General features: G+C 40.1%; 1 protein-coding gene across 2 annotated transcripts in view; it reads left to right on the plus strand.

Moving 5' to 3' along the window:
- Positions 1–18,153, plus strand: part of fam171a1 (family with sequence similarity 171 member A1) — a 182,629-nt gene that overhangs the window by 139,975 nt on the left and 24,501 nt on the right. For both annotated transcript variants that reach the window (XM_048562980.2, XM_048562987.2), the window contains exons 4-5: positions 843–1,001; positions 9,702–9,878. In XM_048562980.2, the coding sequence (XP_048418937.1) occupies positions 843–1,001; positions 9,702–9,878 (336 nt within the window). The remainder of the gene's footprint in view (positions 1–842; positions 1,002–9,701; positions 9,879–18,153) is intronic.

The following is an 18,153-nucleotide window of genomic DNA, read 5'->3' on the forward strand; positions in this document are numbered from 1 at the left end:
GTCACAGAGAATAGTGTCCTCAAAGCATAATGTGTATGGAAATCTGAGGAAAGAATGCATCTAATGTTTATTCCAATTGGCACTGACACCTGCACGGCAAATGTTTTGAGTTCCCTTGCTTAGACTGGCATATGCATCTCTGAAGTCCTGAATTCCATATGATCATTACTGTCGAACTGCTGGTCTACTTGTTGTTGCGGATGGATAGCTACCAGTGGATGCAGTTCAACTTTGATGCAACCTTTATCTTTCTTGCATCTTTAATTACTCTCCTTATTCCTCCTTTCAAAATACAATGGTAAAGGAGTATTCTCTACCATGGGCCACCAACAAGCCATGACCCAACTTCCTGGCTGATTTAAGTAACGAGAATCAAGAATAAAATCCTTAAGAAACTGCTGCACATCTTTTCTCAGAGATCTTTTAATTAATGCTGATAAAACAGCCTAAGGGCATGTTAACTGGAGCGGTGTACTACATGAAGCTACAACTTGCCTGCAAACTATAATTAGATCATTGGAGCCTAACTTGAAAAGTACAAATCTATGGCTTCTTTTGGTGCATTGCAAAGCCTAACCACAAAATTAATTGGGCTAATTCTGCCTTAACCATGATCAGAGCTGATTCTTCTCTCACCCATCTTCAAATGTTTTGAGATGTAACTGATCTAACTGATGCCATTACGATCTTTATTTACTCTAGGATTCTTGAGAAAATGGGTGCTGGAATAAAGTAATTTATAGTTTGTTTTACGTTTCATTAGTTGACCTTGAAAGGTAATATTTGTATGGTAATTTCATCTGAGAAGTGATTGATAAGTCCTTATTTGCTTTGACCCATAGGTGCTCTAATTCAGCCTCGAATCCAGTTCCAGAGAAGGTCTCTCAACTTGCCAAAGAAGTCAGACTATAGAAATTTGGTAGCTTTTCTTACAGTAGCTACCACCCCTTGGGAAGTAGGTAATTTCCCATACCTACAAGGAATTGATGTAAATCGAACAGGTAAGGCACAGATATCTAACAGAGCAAACTGTTTCACAGAGTTAAAATGCACCCAGTCCTCTTCATATTGCTCTCTTAGATACATTTCAGGAATGGTGCAGCAATTACGGCCAACTATTTTACTGCTTTACACAGCTAGTATGATTTGATATGACTACAGAATATTGTCACATACCCTCTGTAAATAAAAACCTAAAGTGCCTTCATGTTGATTTTCTCACTGCAGAAAGTAATAGGAAAAGTCATTAAGATGATCAGACCGAAACAGTAATTTGATCATTCTCCTCAGAGGAATGTTTTTAAGATGATCAAACACAAAGCATACATGGCTACTCCTACTGGTATAAATCTCTCCATCATACTTCCAGGCAGTGCCTTCCAGACCCTAACTACTCACTATTTGAAAAAGTTTCTTCTCACATCCTATATGCACCTTTTGGAAATTAGTTTAAATCTATGCCCTCTCATTCTTAATCCTGTTTATGAGTAGGAAAAGTTTTCCCCATCTGCTCTGGCCAGCTCTTTCATTGTTTTGAAAACATCAATCCAATCTCTTTTCTCCCTCCCAAATGCCAACTTCTTCAGTCTACCTTCATAATTGAAGCTTCTCATTCCTGAAACCATTTTCAAAACCTTCTTTGCACTGTCTCCAATGCATTCACTTCCTGTCTGAAATATGGTAACTAGAACTGTACACAGTACTTCAGCTGAGGCCTAGTTAGTGTCTTTACAAGTTCATCACAGTCTCCATGCTCTTGTACACTATGCCTGTATGAATAAAGTCTAGGATACAATATGCTTTATTAACAGATCTCTTTGCCCATCCTGCCACCTTTAATGACTTATGCCCATATCTTCCCCGGTCTCTCTCCTCCTGCACACCATTTAGAATAGCAGCCTTATTTTGTACTTTGTCTCCGTGTTTTCTCTACCAAAATGTAGCATCTCTCACTTCTCTGCATTGAACTTCATCTGATGCTTCACTGCCTACTCCACTAACTCCATAATGGCCTTCCTCACAGTTTATAATGCTCCCAAGTTTTGTATCTTCCCCAAACTTTTAAATAGTCCCTGGTACACAAAGGGCTATATCGTTAATATATATCAGGATATAAATGAAGAGTCCCAATAATAACCCCAGGAGAATTCCAGCACAAGTGTTCCTCCAACCCATAAAAATACCAGCTGACAAGTATTAGCGATAATGGGAACTGCAGATGCTGGAGAATCCAAGATAATAAAGTGTGAAGCTGAATGAACTCAGCAGGCCAAGCAGCATCTCAGGAGCACAAAAGCTGACGTTTCGGGTCGAGACACTTCATCAGAGAGGGGGATGGGGTGAGGGTTCTGGAATAAATAGGCAGAGAGGGGGAGGCGGACCGAAGATGGAGAGAAAAGAAGATCGGTGGAGAGGAGAGTATAGGTGGGGAAGTAGGGAGGGGATAGGTCAGTCCAGGGAGAATGGACAGGTCAAGGAGGTGGGATGAGGTTAGTAGGTAGGAAATGGAGGTGTGGCTTGAGGTGGGAGGAGGGGATTGGTGAGAGGAAGAACAGGTTAGGGAGGCAGAGACAGGCTGGGCTGGTTTTGGGATGCGGTGGGGGAAGGGGAGATTTCTCCCCTTCCCCCACCGCATCCCAAAACCAGACCAGTTTGTCCCCTCCCCCCACTGCATCCCAAAACCAGCCCAGCCTGTCTCTGCCTCCCTAACCTTTTCTTCCTCTCACCCATCCCTTCCTCCCACCTCAAGCCGCACCTCCATTTCCTACCTACTAACCTCATCCCACCTCCTTGACCTATCCATCTTCCCTGTACTGACCTATCCCCTCCCTACCTCCCCGCCTATACTCTCCTCTCCACCTATCTTCTTTACTCTCCATCTTCGGTCCGCCTTCCCCTCTCTCCCTATTTATTCCAGAACCCTCACCCCATCCCCGTCTCTGATGAAGGTTCTAGGCCCGAAACGTCAGCTTTTGTGCTCCTGAGACGCTGCTTGGCCTGCTGTGTTCATCCAGATTCACACTTTATTATCATTAACCCCTCTCTGATGCCTCTTCAAAGACTCCAGGTTTGTTAAAAAATGATTATCACTGAGAAAACCCATGATGTCTCTCCTTGCACACAGTTGTCCGCGTCACAATTAATTGTGTTCTGAATTATCATTTCTCAAATTGCAACTAACTGCTCTTTGATTGCAGTCTTATCCATCTGCCTCGAATGAGAGTGCAAAATCTGGCATTTCTCCAGTCTGATGGTACAACATTTAGGCTACAGAAGAATGAAAATTTGGCCAGTTCCTCTGCAATTTCCACTCCCTCTTCCTTTGGTATCCTCAGTTGTATGCAATTGGTCCCAATGCATTGTCAGCTATAAGTACAGTCTATCCCATACCTCTTACTTTTTCATCCAGGGAGCTTGGTATTTGCCCTTTAAGGGATTATATCTTGCCTGTGCTTAACGCATCTCTTCTTTGAAGGTAATCCACAGTTCACCTACAGGTTTTTCCGCCAGACTTTGGCACCAAATATCCCAGCCAGCTTCACTTTGGTCCCAATGGAGTCAGCTCTGTCTAAGTTAATTGTCCTCATTCTTTTTTATTATTCCATGGTAATGGCTTGGAGGAAAGCCTGCAGGTAGTGTTGTTCCCATGTATCAGTTACTCTTGTCCTTGATGGCATTGGTCATGGGTTTGGAAAGTGCTTTGTAAGGACTGTTGGTGAAATTCTGCAGTACATTTTGTAGACAGTACACATTGCTACTACTAAACATCGGTTGTGGAGGGACTGAGTTTGTGGATATCATGCCGATCAAGCCAGATGATTTTTCCTGGGTAGTGTCAAGCTTTTTGAGTATCATTGGAGTTGCACTCATCCAGGTAATTGGGGAGTATTCCAACACACTTCACACAATATTGTGGACAGACTTTGGGAAGTCAGGACCTGCGTTACTCACTGTAGCGGGATTCTCAACCTCTGACCTGTGCTTGTAGCCACTGAATTTGTAAAGCTGTTCCATTAAGTTTTTGCTCAATGGTAAGCCTCTCCATGATTTTGTAAATGGCAGATTCAGTGATGGTGATGCCATTGAATGTCAAAGGGCAATGGTTAGATTTTTTTCTAATTTGAGGTGGTCACTGTCTAACATTTTACCATTTGAATATCACTTGTTCACTGTTCTTCTCCACTGTCAGAGACCTTATGATGTGATGATCAATAACCCATAAATGTTTCTCCCATTGTCATTTGATCTACTGGGCCCACCTCATTCTCAAGAACCAGGTCAATCATTGCTTCTTCACTCCTTGAACTGCTGCAGAAAATTCTCATTTACATTCTGGCTTAGCCTCTCTGCCATTTACACGACCACTATCTCTGCCTACTTTCAGTTACTTAAGTCTCTCACTATGACAACATATAATATTTAATAATGAATCCTCTGGGATATTCTCTTTCTCCAACACTGCATTGTCCTCCTTAATGAATACTGCAGTTCCTCTTCTTTCGTTCCTGAACTGGAATATTTAACCAATATTGTTCTTCTTTGAACCAGGTCTCTTTTATGGCCATAACATCTTAATTCCACTTGATAACCTGTGCCTTTATGTTATCAATCCCTTTAATATATGCCACACATTCACAAACATGCACAGTAAAGCTGTTTTAGAATGTTTTCATTGATTTACTGTTTTCTTTTACAGTGCTAATTGTCATTGCAAGTATTTAGCAAAGGAGATCTTTTGCAGCTAACAAATTTCAAGTTTATTTGTGAGGAAGCCCATGATTTTCCTTGTGAATTTTGTCTCCTCACACGTTTAAAGTAGTTGGAATATCTGGAGAATTAAGCATGGTCTTTTTTATCTGTTCTTGATGTATTTGTTTATGTTAAGCGATAAACCTAATCAGAAATACTGCAAAAGATAAATTCTGCTGAGCCTGGCAATTTGAGATAAAAACCCAAAATGCTGGAAGGACTCAGCGATTTGGGCAACATGTTGGAGAGAGAAACAGTTAGGCTTTTGGATGGATGATGTTTCATCAAATGAATGGCCATTGATCAATTGCGATTGCATTGAATTTTAGCTCCAGGTTCCAATTGTGGCAGTCACCTGAATTTGAGGACCCTGGAGGAGATTTTTTTAGTTATTAGGTTGGATTTCCTACAGTGTGGAAACAGGCCCTTCGGCCCAACAAGTCCACACCGCCCCTTGCAGCATTCCACTCATACCCCATCCCCCTATAACCCACATAGCCCTGAACATACCCCTCTCTGATGAAGGGTCTAGGCCCGAAACGTCAGCTTTTGTGCACCTGAGATGCTGCTTGGCTTGCTGTGTTCATCCAGCTTCACACTTTATTATCTTGGATTCTCCAGCATCTGCAGTTCCCATTACCCCTGAACACTACGGGCAATTTAGCATGGCTGATCCACCTAGCCCGCACATCTTTGGACTGTGGGAGGAAACCGGAGCACCTGGAAGAAACCCATGCAGACACGGGGAGAACGTGCAAACTCCACACAGACAGTCGCCCGAGGCTGGGATCGAACCCAGGTCCCTGGTGCTGTGAGGCTGCAGTGCTAACCACTGAGCCACCATGCAGTCAAACTAATTAGGCTGGGAGGTCTAATGGGATCACCGAGGGTGTGGATGGCCGGCAGCTCTGAGTTGCTTGCTGTAGGATGGTGACCATAAATGTGCCACAAAATAGAGGCAGCCTCAGAAGTCTTGTAAATGATGTAATCTATACCGTGACCACCACTGTTAGTCCGTTCTTGCAGTGGAGAGCACGTTTCCCAGGATGCTGCAGCTGTGAATCTCACAACCCACTGATTCCCATGGTCAGCTGCTTATCAGGATGTGCCTTTAATTGCTCTGGCCTGTAGTCAGTGGATTACCAACATTCAATCAATGGGCTCCAGCCAGGCTGGGAATCCTGGCTGTTATCTGGAAAATTCACACTGTGTGTGAATTCCCTTTACTTTGGCCTGCCACCCATCAAATCCCCAGAAGCTGGCTCCCTGGAAATAAGCTGGAGGCAGACTAGCTGATAGCAAGACATTGTTGACATGCCTGACTCCATCTCTGGACAAATATTCAAGCTTTTGAATTTGTGAGGCCCTTGACAAGGTCCCACAAAGTAGAATGGTTAGTAAGTTTAGATCGCATGGGATCCAGGGAGGACAAGCCAACTCGATACAGAGACAGATGGTGGTGGTAGAGGGTTGTTGTTCAGACTGGACACCTGTGACGAATGATGTGCCTCAAGGATCAGTGCTGGGTGCACTCTGTTCATTATTTTTATGAACAATTTGGATGAATATATAGGAAGCATGCTTAGTAAGTTTGTGGATGACACCAAAATTGGTGGTATAATGGACGGCGAAGAAAGTTATATAAGAGTCACCTAGGCCAGTTGACCAAGGAATAGGAGATGGCTTTTACTTTAAATAAATGTTAGGTGTTGCATTTCGTTGAGATGAACCAGACAGAACTTACGCAGTTTATGGTGGAGTCCTAGGGAGTATTGTAGAACAGAGAAATCTAAGGTGCAGGTTCATAATTCCTTGAAAGTGGTGTCACAGGTAGACAGGGTGGTGAAGAAGGCATTTGGCAGGCTTGCCTTCATTGGTCAGAGCATTGAGTGTAGGAGTTGGGAAGTCATTTTCGGCTGTGCAAGGCATTGGTAAGGTCACATTTGGAGTATTGTGTGCAATTCTGGTCTTCTTTAGGAAGAAGGTTATTAAACTGGAAAGGGTGCAAAATAGATTGACTTGAGGGTTTGAGTTCTAGGGAGAAGCTGGAAATGTAGGGACATTTTTCCCTTGAGCCTAGGAGTCTAAGGGGCCACCTTATAGAGGTTCATAAAATCATGAGGGACATAGATGAAATAAATAGCCAAAGTCCTTTTCTGAGGGTTGGGAGTCCAAAAGTAGAAGGCATAAGTGAGAGGGAATTATTTAAAAGGGACATGAGAGCAACTGATTCACACAGAAGATGGTGTGTGTCTGGAACAAGCTGCCAGAGGAAGTGGTAAAGGCGGGTGCCATTACAACATTTAAAAGACATTTGGACAAGTACATTAATAGGAAAGGTTTAGAGAGATCTACGGCCAAACGCAGGCAAATGGGACTAGTTCAGTTTAGGAACCCAGGTTGACATGCATGTTGGGGCAAAGGGTCTGTTTCTCTGCTGTATCACTCTGACTTTATATTTTATTTAACCTTGTCTGAAGGCCTATTTGAAGTTCAGCAGTAAACAAACATCCACGATTGGAAGAGGCTCTTCAATGAGATGAAACACTCCCCCTTTCTTGCCTGGATGAATGTAGCTGCAACAACACTCAAGAGACTTAACACTATCCAGGCCAATGAAGTCTGTTTGACTGGCACTGCATCCACAAACATTTCCTCCCTTCCACCACCAAAATCAGTAGCAGCAGTCTGTACTGTCTACAAAATGCACTGCCAAATTCACTAAGGCTCCTTAAATAGTACTTTCCAAACACATGACCACTTCACCTTGAAGGACAAGGGCAGTTGACATAATGCAATCCCACCACTTTCAGATTCCCCACAAAGCAATTCACCATCCTGAATTGGAAATAAATAGCTGTTCCCTCAGTGTTGTTGGGTCAAACTCCTGGAACAACACATACCTACACTAAGTGAACTGTAGCAGTTCAAGAAGACACCACTTTTTCAAGGTCATTTAGAGATGAGCAATAAATGCTAGCCCAACCAGTATTAATTAAAAATAATTAGGACGACGCCCAAAAATAAACTAACGCAGTGCCTTTCAATGAAATTATGGCTGATCAAATAATCCTCAACTCCAGTTTCCTCCTTTTCCCACTAAACTTTGATTTCCTCATGAGTAAAAATCTGTCTGTTGAATATGCTCAGTGGTCTATTCTCCACAGCCCTCTGTGGTAAAGAATTGAACAGATTCAGGACTGTCTGAGAAGAAATTCCTCCTCATCTCTGTTCTACTTTGAGATGATGCTCCCTGGTCCTCAATTCTCCCACAAAGAAAGATAACCTTTCCACATCAACCCTGTTGAGTCCCTGAAAAATCTTGTATGTTTCAATGAGGTTTTCACTCATTCAGGCGATAGCAGGACTTTGCTTTTCTGAAGACAAACTGAAATCAAGATTGCTGTGTCTGTGTATCTTGTAGAATTTCAAGCTCTGTCACATCCTTCACAACATCAGGATATCCCAAATTGCTTTACATCCAAAGGAGTATCTTTGAAGTGTAGTCACTGTTGTAATATAGGAAACACTCAAATTAATTTGCTGATAGCAAAGTCCTGTAAACAGTAATGAGCTAATTAGACTGTTTTTACTAAGGTTGTTTGAGTATTAAATACTGTCAAGGCATTGCTTATAAAGTGTGCATCTTGTTCATTGATTCACATCAAGTCTTTAATCTATCACAATAATAAAGACTAAATTGTTATCGAACTATAACTTGTGATCCAATCCATTTCCACTTGGATTGCTGTCAGTTACCTGTAAACCCAGTATTACCATATTGCTATTCACACAGAATTGACAAGTGAGCTACTTCTCCCCATTTAAAAAGAGTTGCATTAATTTGTGCAAATACAGTTTGCAGTACTGTCATCCGAGCTCTCAATGTAGCTATCATAGTTTGGCTATTTTGAAATCCACAGCAGTCTCGCACTTCATAAAATTTTGAATTCACATGTAAATTCTCTTCCAATTTTATCTGCTATTCTCTTACTGGAACCACGGGGTCACTATTCAAAAATAAAGGGTTGTCCATTAAAACAGAGGTGGGATTCATTTCTCTCAGATGGTCATAACTGTCTGGAACTCTCTTCCTCAGAAGGCGTTGGAAGCAGTCTTCCAATATTTTTAAGACTGAGTTTTTGTGACCTTCCATTCCCAAGTTTGTCAGGGCTGGGCAGGGATGTGAAATAGTCAGGACAGCGTTGATCTCATGGAATAATGGAGCAGGCTTAAGAGTCAGAGTGGCTTCGATCTGCATTAATCTGTATGCTTGTGCCTTAAGATCTTCCTTTCTGGAACCATGCTTTAAAAAGTTGTTAGATCGAGAAGTTAAATTTAACCGTTCAATTCATCAATATTGATTACTGTTCTTCATTAATAAAACATTTGTATTTAGTTGCAATGTAGATCTAATTTTATGAAACAATTACCCTTTTTTTAAAAATTGGTCCAATCAGATGAAATGGGAGATTTGATTGGACTATATTTAAGGACGTGATTCATTGAGTGTTAATCTCATGAACAGTGATTTGCAGGTAACTTTTAGAAGCTGTTAGCATTATTGTATTTTAAATTTTTAAATATATTGTTTATATTGATCGCGTGAATCTGGTCTTGTGTGTCAATCATGGTTCATTCCAGTAACTGAACGGTTATTGAGAAATGTAGCTGCTTGGAGGAATCCATATGTGCAATTGCACCTGTTTATGTTGTGCATTTTATGAACGGTATTCTCACCCAGAGAAACGAATAATAACAATAAATATAAATATGTTTTGAGTGTTGAGGATAACTTGCTTCCCAAATCCCGGAAGCAGCTTTCCTCATCAGTGCTAACAATGAATGCTAGCCAGAATGAGATAGTAGGCGTTTTGTTTGTTTCACCATGATACACTAAAAATGTATTTAGCTTTTTTTTATTACTGCTAATACTGACATCTGTTTTGCAGGAAACATCAGCAGGTTTGAGCTGGCCCCTGTGACAGCAGTGAGTGTTCATCTCTTGAATAGTGATGGAACTGAAGTTCAAGTGAACGGCCCCATCTGTGTGACCATTCCCCTGCCGGCCAAAAGCTCTTTGAAGCACAACGATGCTCTTCCAGCATGGAAGTTTGATAAGAAAATTGGTAAGCAGTCCAGATAATTTGTCAACATTTTGAAGACAGAAGACTGGAGAGCTAACTAATTGTCTGTTCTCCAAGTGCAGTGCCAGGATATTACAGAAGGTTCTGTTTTTGTTTGTCTGAAAAATGTTCTTGGCAAGTAGAAAACAAAGGATCCTATTCTTGTGTTTTGTGCAAGTATTTTTCTTTTCATTAGCTGTGTGCTCCTCTTGTTAATTCTATTTTTTTCCCTGTTTTCTGAATTCACTTACCTGTATTGTGTAAATATTAAAATTAGCCTTTGAATTAGTCCACAAATACAACTATCCTCAAACATTTCTTTTCACTGCTAACTGAGTAGTTCATGCAGTGGCTATGTAGTCTTGGCCATTACTCAAAGCTGTTAAGCTCACAAATCCTTGGTGAGCAACTTAAAAAAGTGAGCTTGGCCTTGGAACAGAACTCTGTCATTTAGTCCCTTGAACCTGCTCCACCAATCAGTGAGACCATGGCTGATCTACAACCTAACTCCATGTAGCCATCTCTACCCAATTTTCTATTAAGATCTCTAATTTACAGTGAACAATCAGAGTCATAGGGTCATACACCTCGGAAACAGAGCCTTTGGCCCAACTCATATGCTGACCAGGCTTCCTGAACTGAGCTGCCCCATTTAACTGCATTTGGCCCATATCCCTTGAAACATTTTCCAAATATGTAACTGTCTAAATGTCTTTTAAATGCTGTAAATGTACGTGCCCCTACCACTTCCTCTGGAAAATCGTTCTATATACGCACCACCGTCACGTCCTGTTTGAACCTTTTCCCTGTCACCTTGAACAATGCCGTCTAGTTTTGGACTCCCCTGCCATGGAGAAAAAGACCTCAATGATTCGCTTTATCTATGCCCCTCATGATTTCACAAACCTTTGTAAGGCCACCCCTCAGCCTCTTACCCTCCAAGGAAAAAAGTTCCAGCTTATCCAGTCTCTCCTTATAATTGAAACCTTCCAGTCTTGGTAGTAGCCTCGTAAATATTTTTTGCACCCTGTCCAGTTTATTAACCTCCTTTCCAAAGCAGAGTGACCAGATCTGTATGCAGTACTCCAAATGTGGCCTTACAATGTCTTGTACAGCTGTAACATGTTGCCACAACCCTATACTCAATGCTGTGTCTGATGAAGGCAAGCTTGCCAAATGCCTTCCTCACCAAATTAAAACCAATTTCCATTTGTGAAAGCGTGTTGAAATCTTTGACCGTCTTTTGTATGTAGAGATGTTTCGTAATTACACATCAGTTTCACGTTCCTGTGATGTGGCGTTTGCGTTGCTCCAGGTATGGTCTTGCTTGAACTGTTATAAAGTTGAAGCATGACTTATTCACCCTTGTATCTACACCACTGGATATAATTGCTCTCATTCCATTAGCTTCTTGGATTACTTTATATACTTACGTAATTCAAATTCTCTTTGTGCCTAGATCCCCAGCTCTCCATTGTGTCTAGCTTTGCACCATGAAGAAAATAGCTTGTCCTGGCCTTTAAGGTCAAATGTAGATGACCTAATTTGCATATATTGAAATCCAATTGCCACCTTTTTTTCCCATTCATTTAATCTATTAATATCTATCAATTGTATAGCAAAGTGCCTCACCCAGGAGGCGAAACACCAACTACTACTCACTCCCCATCAAGCATATCTCATCGTGGGATATTTCAGTGATATTGCTGATAGTTACAAAGGATTGCACTCTCCGGACTGTCTCTCTCGTTCTACTTTCTGAAGAAGGCTACAAGAGGGCATATTAATGAAAGAAAAGGAAAAAGATGGAATTGAAAGTGCAGTTTGAGGCATGTCCTACAATTCTTTCTTTTTGAACCAATGCTTCTAGGTGTTTTAATTAACTAAACTGTGTGGGTTTCATTTCTAAAATATATAAATCAAAACTAAACCGTGCCTGATGTTTAGCTCGGAGATTTCAATTTCTCCCTGTTATTTTGCTTATCCCAGTATTCTCCTGTGGTTTTGTAAAATCATTTGCCATGTAGATTTAAGCGATTTTTTTTTTACGTGGTAAGAGGAGTGTCAGAAATGGCGTTCGTATGCTGGTAATTTTGTATCGCATCATTTTGTATGTTTATATGGACAGACAGACTAGGCATAAATATGTAGTTGACCTTGAAGTAACCTGCCTTCAGTTTGGCAGGTCTGCATGCTACTTAATCAGACCTGCAGGTTGTAGATGTCTCAATTTCATTGAGTCACACTTCACTATCAAATACACTAGACCACGTCTGATTTGCTGGTTGGGTGTCAGCCAAATGGTACATTATAATGAGGATCCAATTAACCAATGTATAATCATTGTACAAAACCCACTCACCACGAGATCATAATTTTATCATCTTTTGTCCTTTTAATTTTTGAAATGTCCACACTGTTGAGGTGTTTTTCTCCACAGATAGAAGTTTCTGTTGGTGTCACAGTTAAATATTTCAATTTGGTTACATTTTTGCAATCTTTATTCTTCCAATAATTGCTACTCCTGATATTTTCTATCTTTTCGATTATTACAATTCCTTTTCCTTGTGGAAAGCATTTTTAATATTTTTCTGCTTTTGCGGTCTTTCTCTTTCAGTCCACCCCTTCTCTAGGTGATTCTAGTGGTCTGTGTTAGTTGGGGACTTTCCATGTAAAATTGCTGGATGAAATGAGATAACTGCTTAGGCTATTAAGTATATGGTACTGAACTATCCTTTTTAAATAATGCAAAGAGTAGGAAATGTCAATCAAAAGTGTTTTCAAGCACATGTGTATGCATATTTAATTTCAAATGAAGCAAAATGAAGTAAAAGTTGCAATAATAAAATCAATTAACACCTACAATCAGATTTTCACAGTATTGTGAGTTTAATTGCAGAGTAACTGAAAATGGAAAAAAAACAACTGTCGTTGTACTGAGTATTTGTCACTAAAGCTCTTCTAGGGCATTCATTGGACTAAACATAGAGTTCGAAGAGTACATGTTTCCTTACCAATTGAGCTTAGTTTGCTCTTCTAATGGGAAATAATGAAGCCAGCAAATCGTATTTCATGTGCACAATGCAGCACTATGATCAACATGAGGTCTTGCTTCTAGTGAGCTTCAGATATCTGCCTACGGTGTTTGTGCTCATGACAGAAGTCACGTGACCACACCAAACTAGGAGGGAAATTTCTATATAATTGCATTTGAATTGAAAATCCCCTTATTTATGCCAAGAAAAAGTATGTGCATTATCATGTATATTTTGAGTTAGCAAAATTATCAAGTGTGTACATGGTTGATCACATGGGTTAGCAGTTTGTTACTCCCATCAGTCTATGCATATGCATTGGACACACAGTCCTGAAATCAGGCTGCTCTCTTAATTATACACGCACGTGTTCTTCTCAGTGGCTGTTCATCAGACAGAGTGGTTCATCAAGTTGTTTCCACAGGAAGTGTCGTTCCTGTGTCATTTGTTGTTCTGGCACATATTGTCCCATTTCTGTTGTTGGGTTGTTGTGGGTCTGATGATTGAAGTGTGAACTGTTCAGGCACTACATTCATGTCATCCTGATCAGGTAATTGTGGTACAGTGTAGTGTGATTCACTGGAATCTTCAGGCAATACCTCTCCACTGCCCATCTGGACTTGCCTGTTGTGCTTCCCTTTAGCCAGAGGCTTATTTGTGAAATCAGCTTCTTGCAGGGAGAACATTGCTTTCCCCATGCTGGACATGTCTGATTCTACTTTACATGATGCCCTCAATAGTATTTACATCATTTGTCTGTGATTGTTCTGCCCTTTTTTGCCCGGTTGATTTGACAGATTAATGCAAAACCTGATCTGGTTCTGCCATATATATGCTCTAGCTGCTGATTCACAACCTCAGTACTTCTGCACACATCAATTGTTCCCCTGTTTCTCTTCTCTCATGAGCATGTCCAAACTGCAGCGTCTCTTACGCCTAATACATTTATGTCTTTAAGTAGAACATCCATTAATTGTGCACGTCACGAGTGAAAGACATCAGTTGGATCTTTTTCATTTAGGTCTGTAATATTGAATACATAACATTTATGTGTAACATTCATTTGGCGCTCAGAGTACCTTCAAAGCAGTTAAAATTTCTATCAGGGAGATTTAGTATAGAATATATTTTAAAAGCCCCTTCACAGCAGTGATAAACTTATAGTGACTTGTAACTGTTTGTTTAATAAATCTGTTGCTGTTTCATAATTCTGCCATTATGCATGGAAGAAATTCCAGTTTTGCTTAATATCCCCTGTCATTTGAACAGGAGCTGGTAGCTGGTAGCGGAAAAGCTGCAGCCATTTTCTCTTAATCAGTGTTTTAACTGTGAATGGATATGGTCATTTAAAGAACACTAAAGATATTGTACGGTATGTAACTTCGCTTTATTTGTCAGATATCCTAAGAGTTATGTTAAAATAATAATTAGATGGGATGACCTAAGGGCCAAATCACATCTGATATAAACATTACTGTTTAAATGTATCCAGAACAATGTCTGCTAAACATAGAATTATTATTTCAACCAGGAGCCTTGCAAAAGCTGTCGCTGAATGCCTAACAAAAATAGGCACAAGAAATATTCACATATTGAACAAATTGGTCCTCTGCTACTGCTGGACTAATTTCTAGAGAAATAGCAACAATGGAAAATGTGGGCCAGAAGATTGTGAAATTTTAAAATTTAGCAAAAGAAAACATTGTGAAAAAATAGTGTAACATTAGAGTATGAGAGAAAACTTTCAATAAATATGAAAACAGAATAAATGCTTCCCCAAGTACACAAAAATAACAAGAATGACTAAAGTAAAGATTAATCCTATGGAGGGTAAGACTAGAGAATTCATAAAGAATAGCAGGAAATGGCAAAACATTGAACAAGTAATTTGTGTTTGTCTTCACAATAGAAAACATTAAAAGGATCCCTCAAATAGTGGAAAGTCAGGCAAAAGGAAAGGAAGAACTTAAAACAATTACAATATCCAGAAAAAAGTACAGAGAAAACAAGTGGTTGGCAGGTCCTCTAGACTGATGACCTACATCCCAAGTCTTAAAAGTGGAAGTGGCAGCAGAAATGTGATGGATGTCCAGTAGTAATCTTCCAAAGCTCCCAAGATTCTGAAAAGGTTCTGGAAGTTTTGAAAACTGCAAATGTTACACCTTTATTCAAGAAAGCAGTGAAACAGAAAACGGAAATCTATAGCCCTCTCAGGCTAACATTTTTCATTGGGAGGATATTATAACCTATTATGAAGGAAGTGGCATCATTTGGAAAATCATTAAAAATCAGGCAAAGTCAACATGGTTTTGTGAAAGGGAAATTATAGTGACAATTAGAGTGCTTTGAGGATACAGTGAGTAAGGTGGGCCAAAGGGAACAAATAGATGTGGATTTGGATTTCTAAGTTTCCAAGACGATTTCAATGAAAGTTGCTATGCAGGATAATAGCTCAGAGTGTTAGGGGTGCTATATTAGCATGGGTAGGGGATTAGCTAACTAAACCAGTTAGAAATAATGTTGTTTAACTTGACAAATTGTGATTGGTGGGATCAATATTGCACCTCAATTATTGTAGTAATGTGTAGTAAGGATTTATATAATGACTTGAATGAGGAGACTGAGTGTATTGTCAAATTTACTGACAATATATGAAAGAGTAAGGGAGTTCCACTTGCATTCCACTTTTGGCCAGTGGCTGAGAGGATGATACAACTTCATAACTTCCTATGGTCCACAGTACACTCGCTAGTCTTCAGACAATTTGATTCATTCCATGTGGTATCAGGTAACACTGGATGTTGCAAAGCTATGGGACCTGATAACAGTCTGGCAATAGTATTGAAGACTTGTGCTGAGCATTCACAGTGCACCATCCAAGGTATTCCAGTAAAGCTATGATAATGGCATCTACCTGGTAATGTGCAAAATTTCCAAGTTAGACCCTATTCACAAAAACCAGGAATAAATCAACCTGGCCAATTACCACCACTCCATCATTCTACACTCCATCTGCAAATTGATGGATGAGATTATTGATAATGCAATCAAGTGACATGTGCACAGTAGAAGGTTGTCCATTGACACTCCATTTAGGGCCCATCAGCTCCTGACCTCATTATACCCTGGATCCAAACATAGTTAAAAGTACTGAATTCTAGAGGTGAGCTGTGAGCAATTGTCTTCGACAACAAGGGAATTAGGAAGCCAATATTGGCCTATATTGCAAGCAGGATGGAGCACGAAATAAGACACATCTTGCTACAGTTGTGCAGAATATTGATAAGACCCCACCTAATGTACTCTGAGCAATTTTTATCTCCAGGTAGTAGAGGCAATTCAGAGAAAATTAACTTGGCTAATTCCTAGGACACTGGGTCTTCTGACAATTGGTAAGTAGGTTGGGCCTAGGCTCAGTGGAATTTAGAAACAGAAGAGGTAATGTTTTTGAAACATACAAGATTTTGAGGGACGTGTTGACAGGATATATTGATAGGTTGATGTTTCACTTCAAGGCTGGAGGGTGTGGTGCTAGGCTCTAGAAATAGGTTCCAAAAATGGATGCTGGGTCTCTGAATATACTCAAAAATGAGTTGTACAAATTTTTGATCATTTGTGGAGTCAAAGGTTATGGAACTTAGGGGGACAGGCAGGAAATAAGAGTTGAGGTCACATTCAGATCAACTATGATTTTATTGAATTATAGGTCAGGCATGAGAGCCTGAATGGGCTATACCTCCTCTTTGGTTCTTACTCCACTCTTCTTTGTGCTATGTGCTGCTTAATTGTCATCAGCTGTCCCTCAATCAAGTATGACTTCTATTTAGGGTCATGAGATTTTACAAGATAGCAAGAACTGCAGATGCTGGAGAATCTGAGATAACAAGGTGCTGAGCTGGATGAACACAGCAGGCCAAGCAGCAACAGAGGAGCAGGAAAGCTGACGTTTCAGGCCTAGACCCTTCTTCAGAAATGATTTCTGAAGGATTTCTGAAGAAGGGTCTAGGCCCGAAACATCTGCTTTCCTGCTCCTCTGATGCTGCTTGGCCTGCTGTGTTCCTCGAGCTCAGCACCTTGTTACCTCATGAGTTTTTAACCTTGGTTCTTGATGTGACTGTAGGGATATGTGTGCTTGATGTATATGTTTCTGTTTATGTATGTTTGTCTGTACATATCTTGCTTTCTACACAGACCAATAACCTTTAAAGGGATTTGGATGGCATTAGTGTTTGAAAAAATTACAGACTTCACATTTGAAATCATTCACTGTAACAAATGATGAACAACATTATTGTTGAGAGAGTTTCCTTTTTGTAAGCAACTTATACTTTAAGTCATAGAGAGAATTGCCCATTTTTAAAACTTCTATCAAATTCTGCACGGAATTACAGTAATTATTGCAATAGCCCACACTAACTCAGCCTGAAAGAGGTTCCTGTATAGCTATTTTGCTGAATAGTAAATTCAAGTGACTGCCTTGCTCAATTTTCAGCTAGTTTCCTAAATCTATCTTCAGCAGTTCTGCTGTTCCTTCTCCGAGCATCAAACTGTGGTAAGTCAGGTAGCACTTTTTTCTCTGTTGACCGTGTGGAGCTGCTGTGTATCTGAGCTGTTAATTCATTTGTAGGGCAGCGTATAATCTGATCTCAAAAGTTGCATTCTCTGCCCGCCACTCCATCAAACACATTAACCTTGCGTTCAGATAGAATTAGCATTAGCTAGTGTTTGATCCCAAATCTCTCTCAGCTCAGAAATAATGCACAGCTCTCGGTACAACTGATTATAATCCAGTACCTCCAGTGCTTTTCTAGGACTTTGAAGTCTCAAAGTCTGGCCTTTGTAAACTCAAAGACTGCAAACATTGTGTCTAAGGTAAATATCTTGCACATTCTTCCCAGTGAAGAGATCTGAGCCTTCCTTTTGATCTAGAACATTCCAACTGTCCAGACTTGCTGTCAGGCAACCTTCAGAGCAGATGACCCCTTCCATTTGTTTCCTTCATTTGCACTAAATTTACAGATACAATCCCAAAGCATCATAAATTTATGAACCACATCGTTGTTTGGGAGTATGTATGTGTCTTTGAAATCTTTGATTTGATCTCTTTCTCTGAGTTATTAGCTCATCATTACCTTATTTAAATTTTACAAGAAGCTGAAACATATAATTCTATATTTTTAGCACGAGTAGTATTATTCTGTTGTCTTCATTAATCCAAGGGAGGGCCTGTATTTTATATGTTG

The sequence above is a fragment of the Stegostoma tigrinum genome, chromosome 2, assembly GCF_030684315.1.
Source record: "Stegostoma tigrinum isolate sSteTig4 chromosome 2, sSteTig4.hap1, whole genome shotgun sequence".
In the NCBI taxonomy this organism is placed as follows: domain Eukaryota; kingdom Metazoa; phylum Chordata; class Chondrichthyes; order Orectolobiformes; family Stegostomatidae; genus Stegostoma; species Stegostoma tigrinum.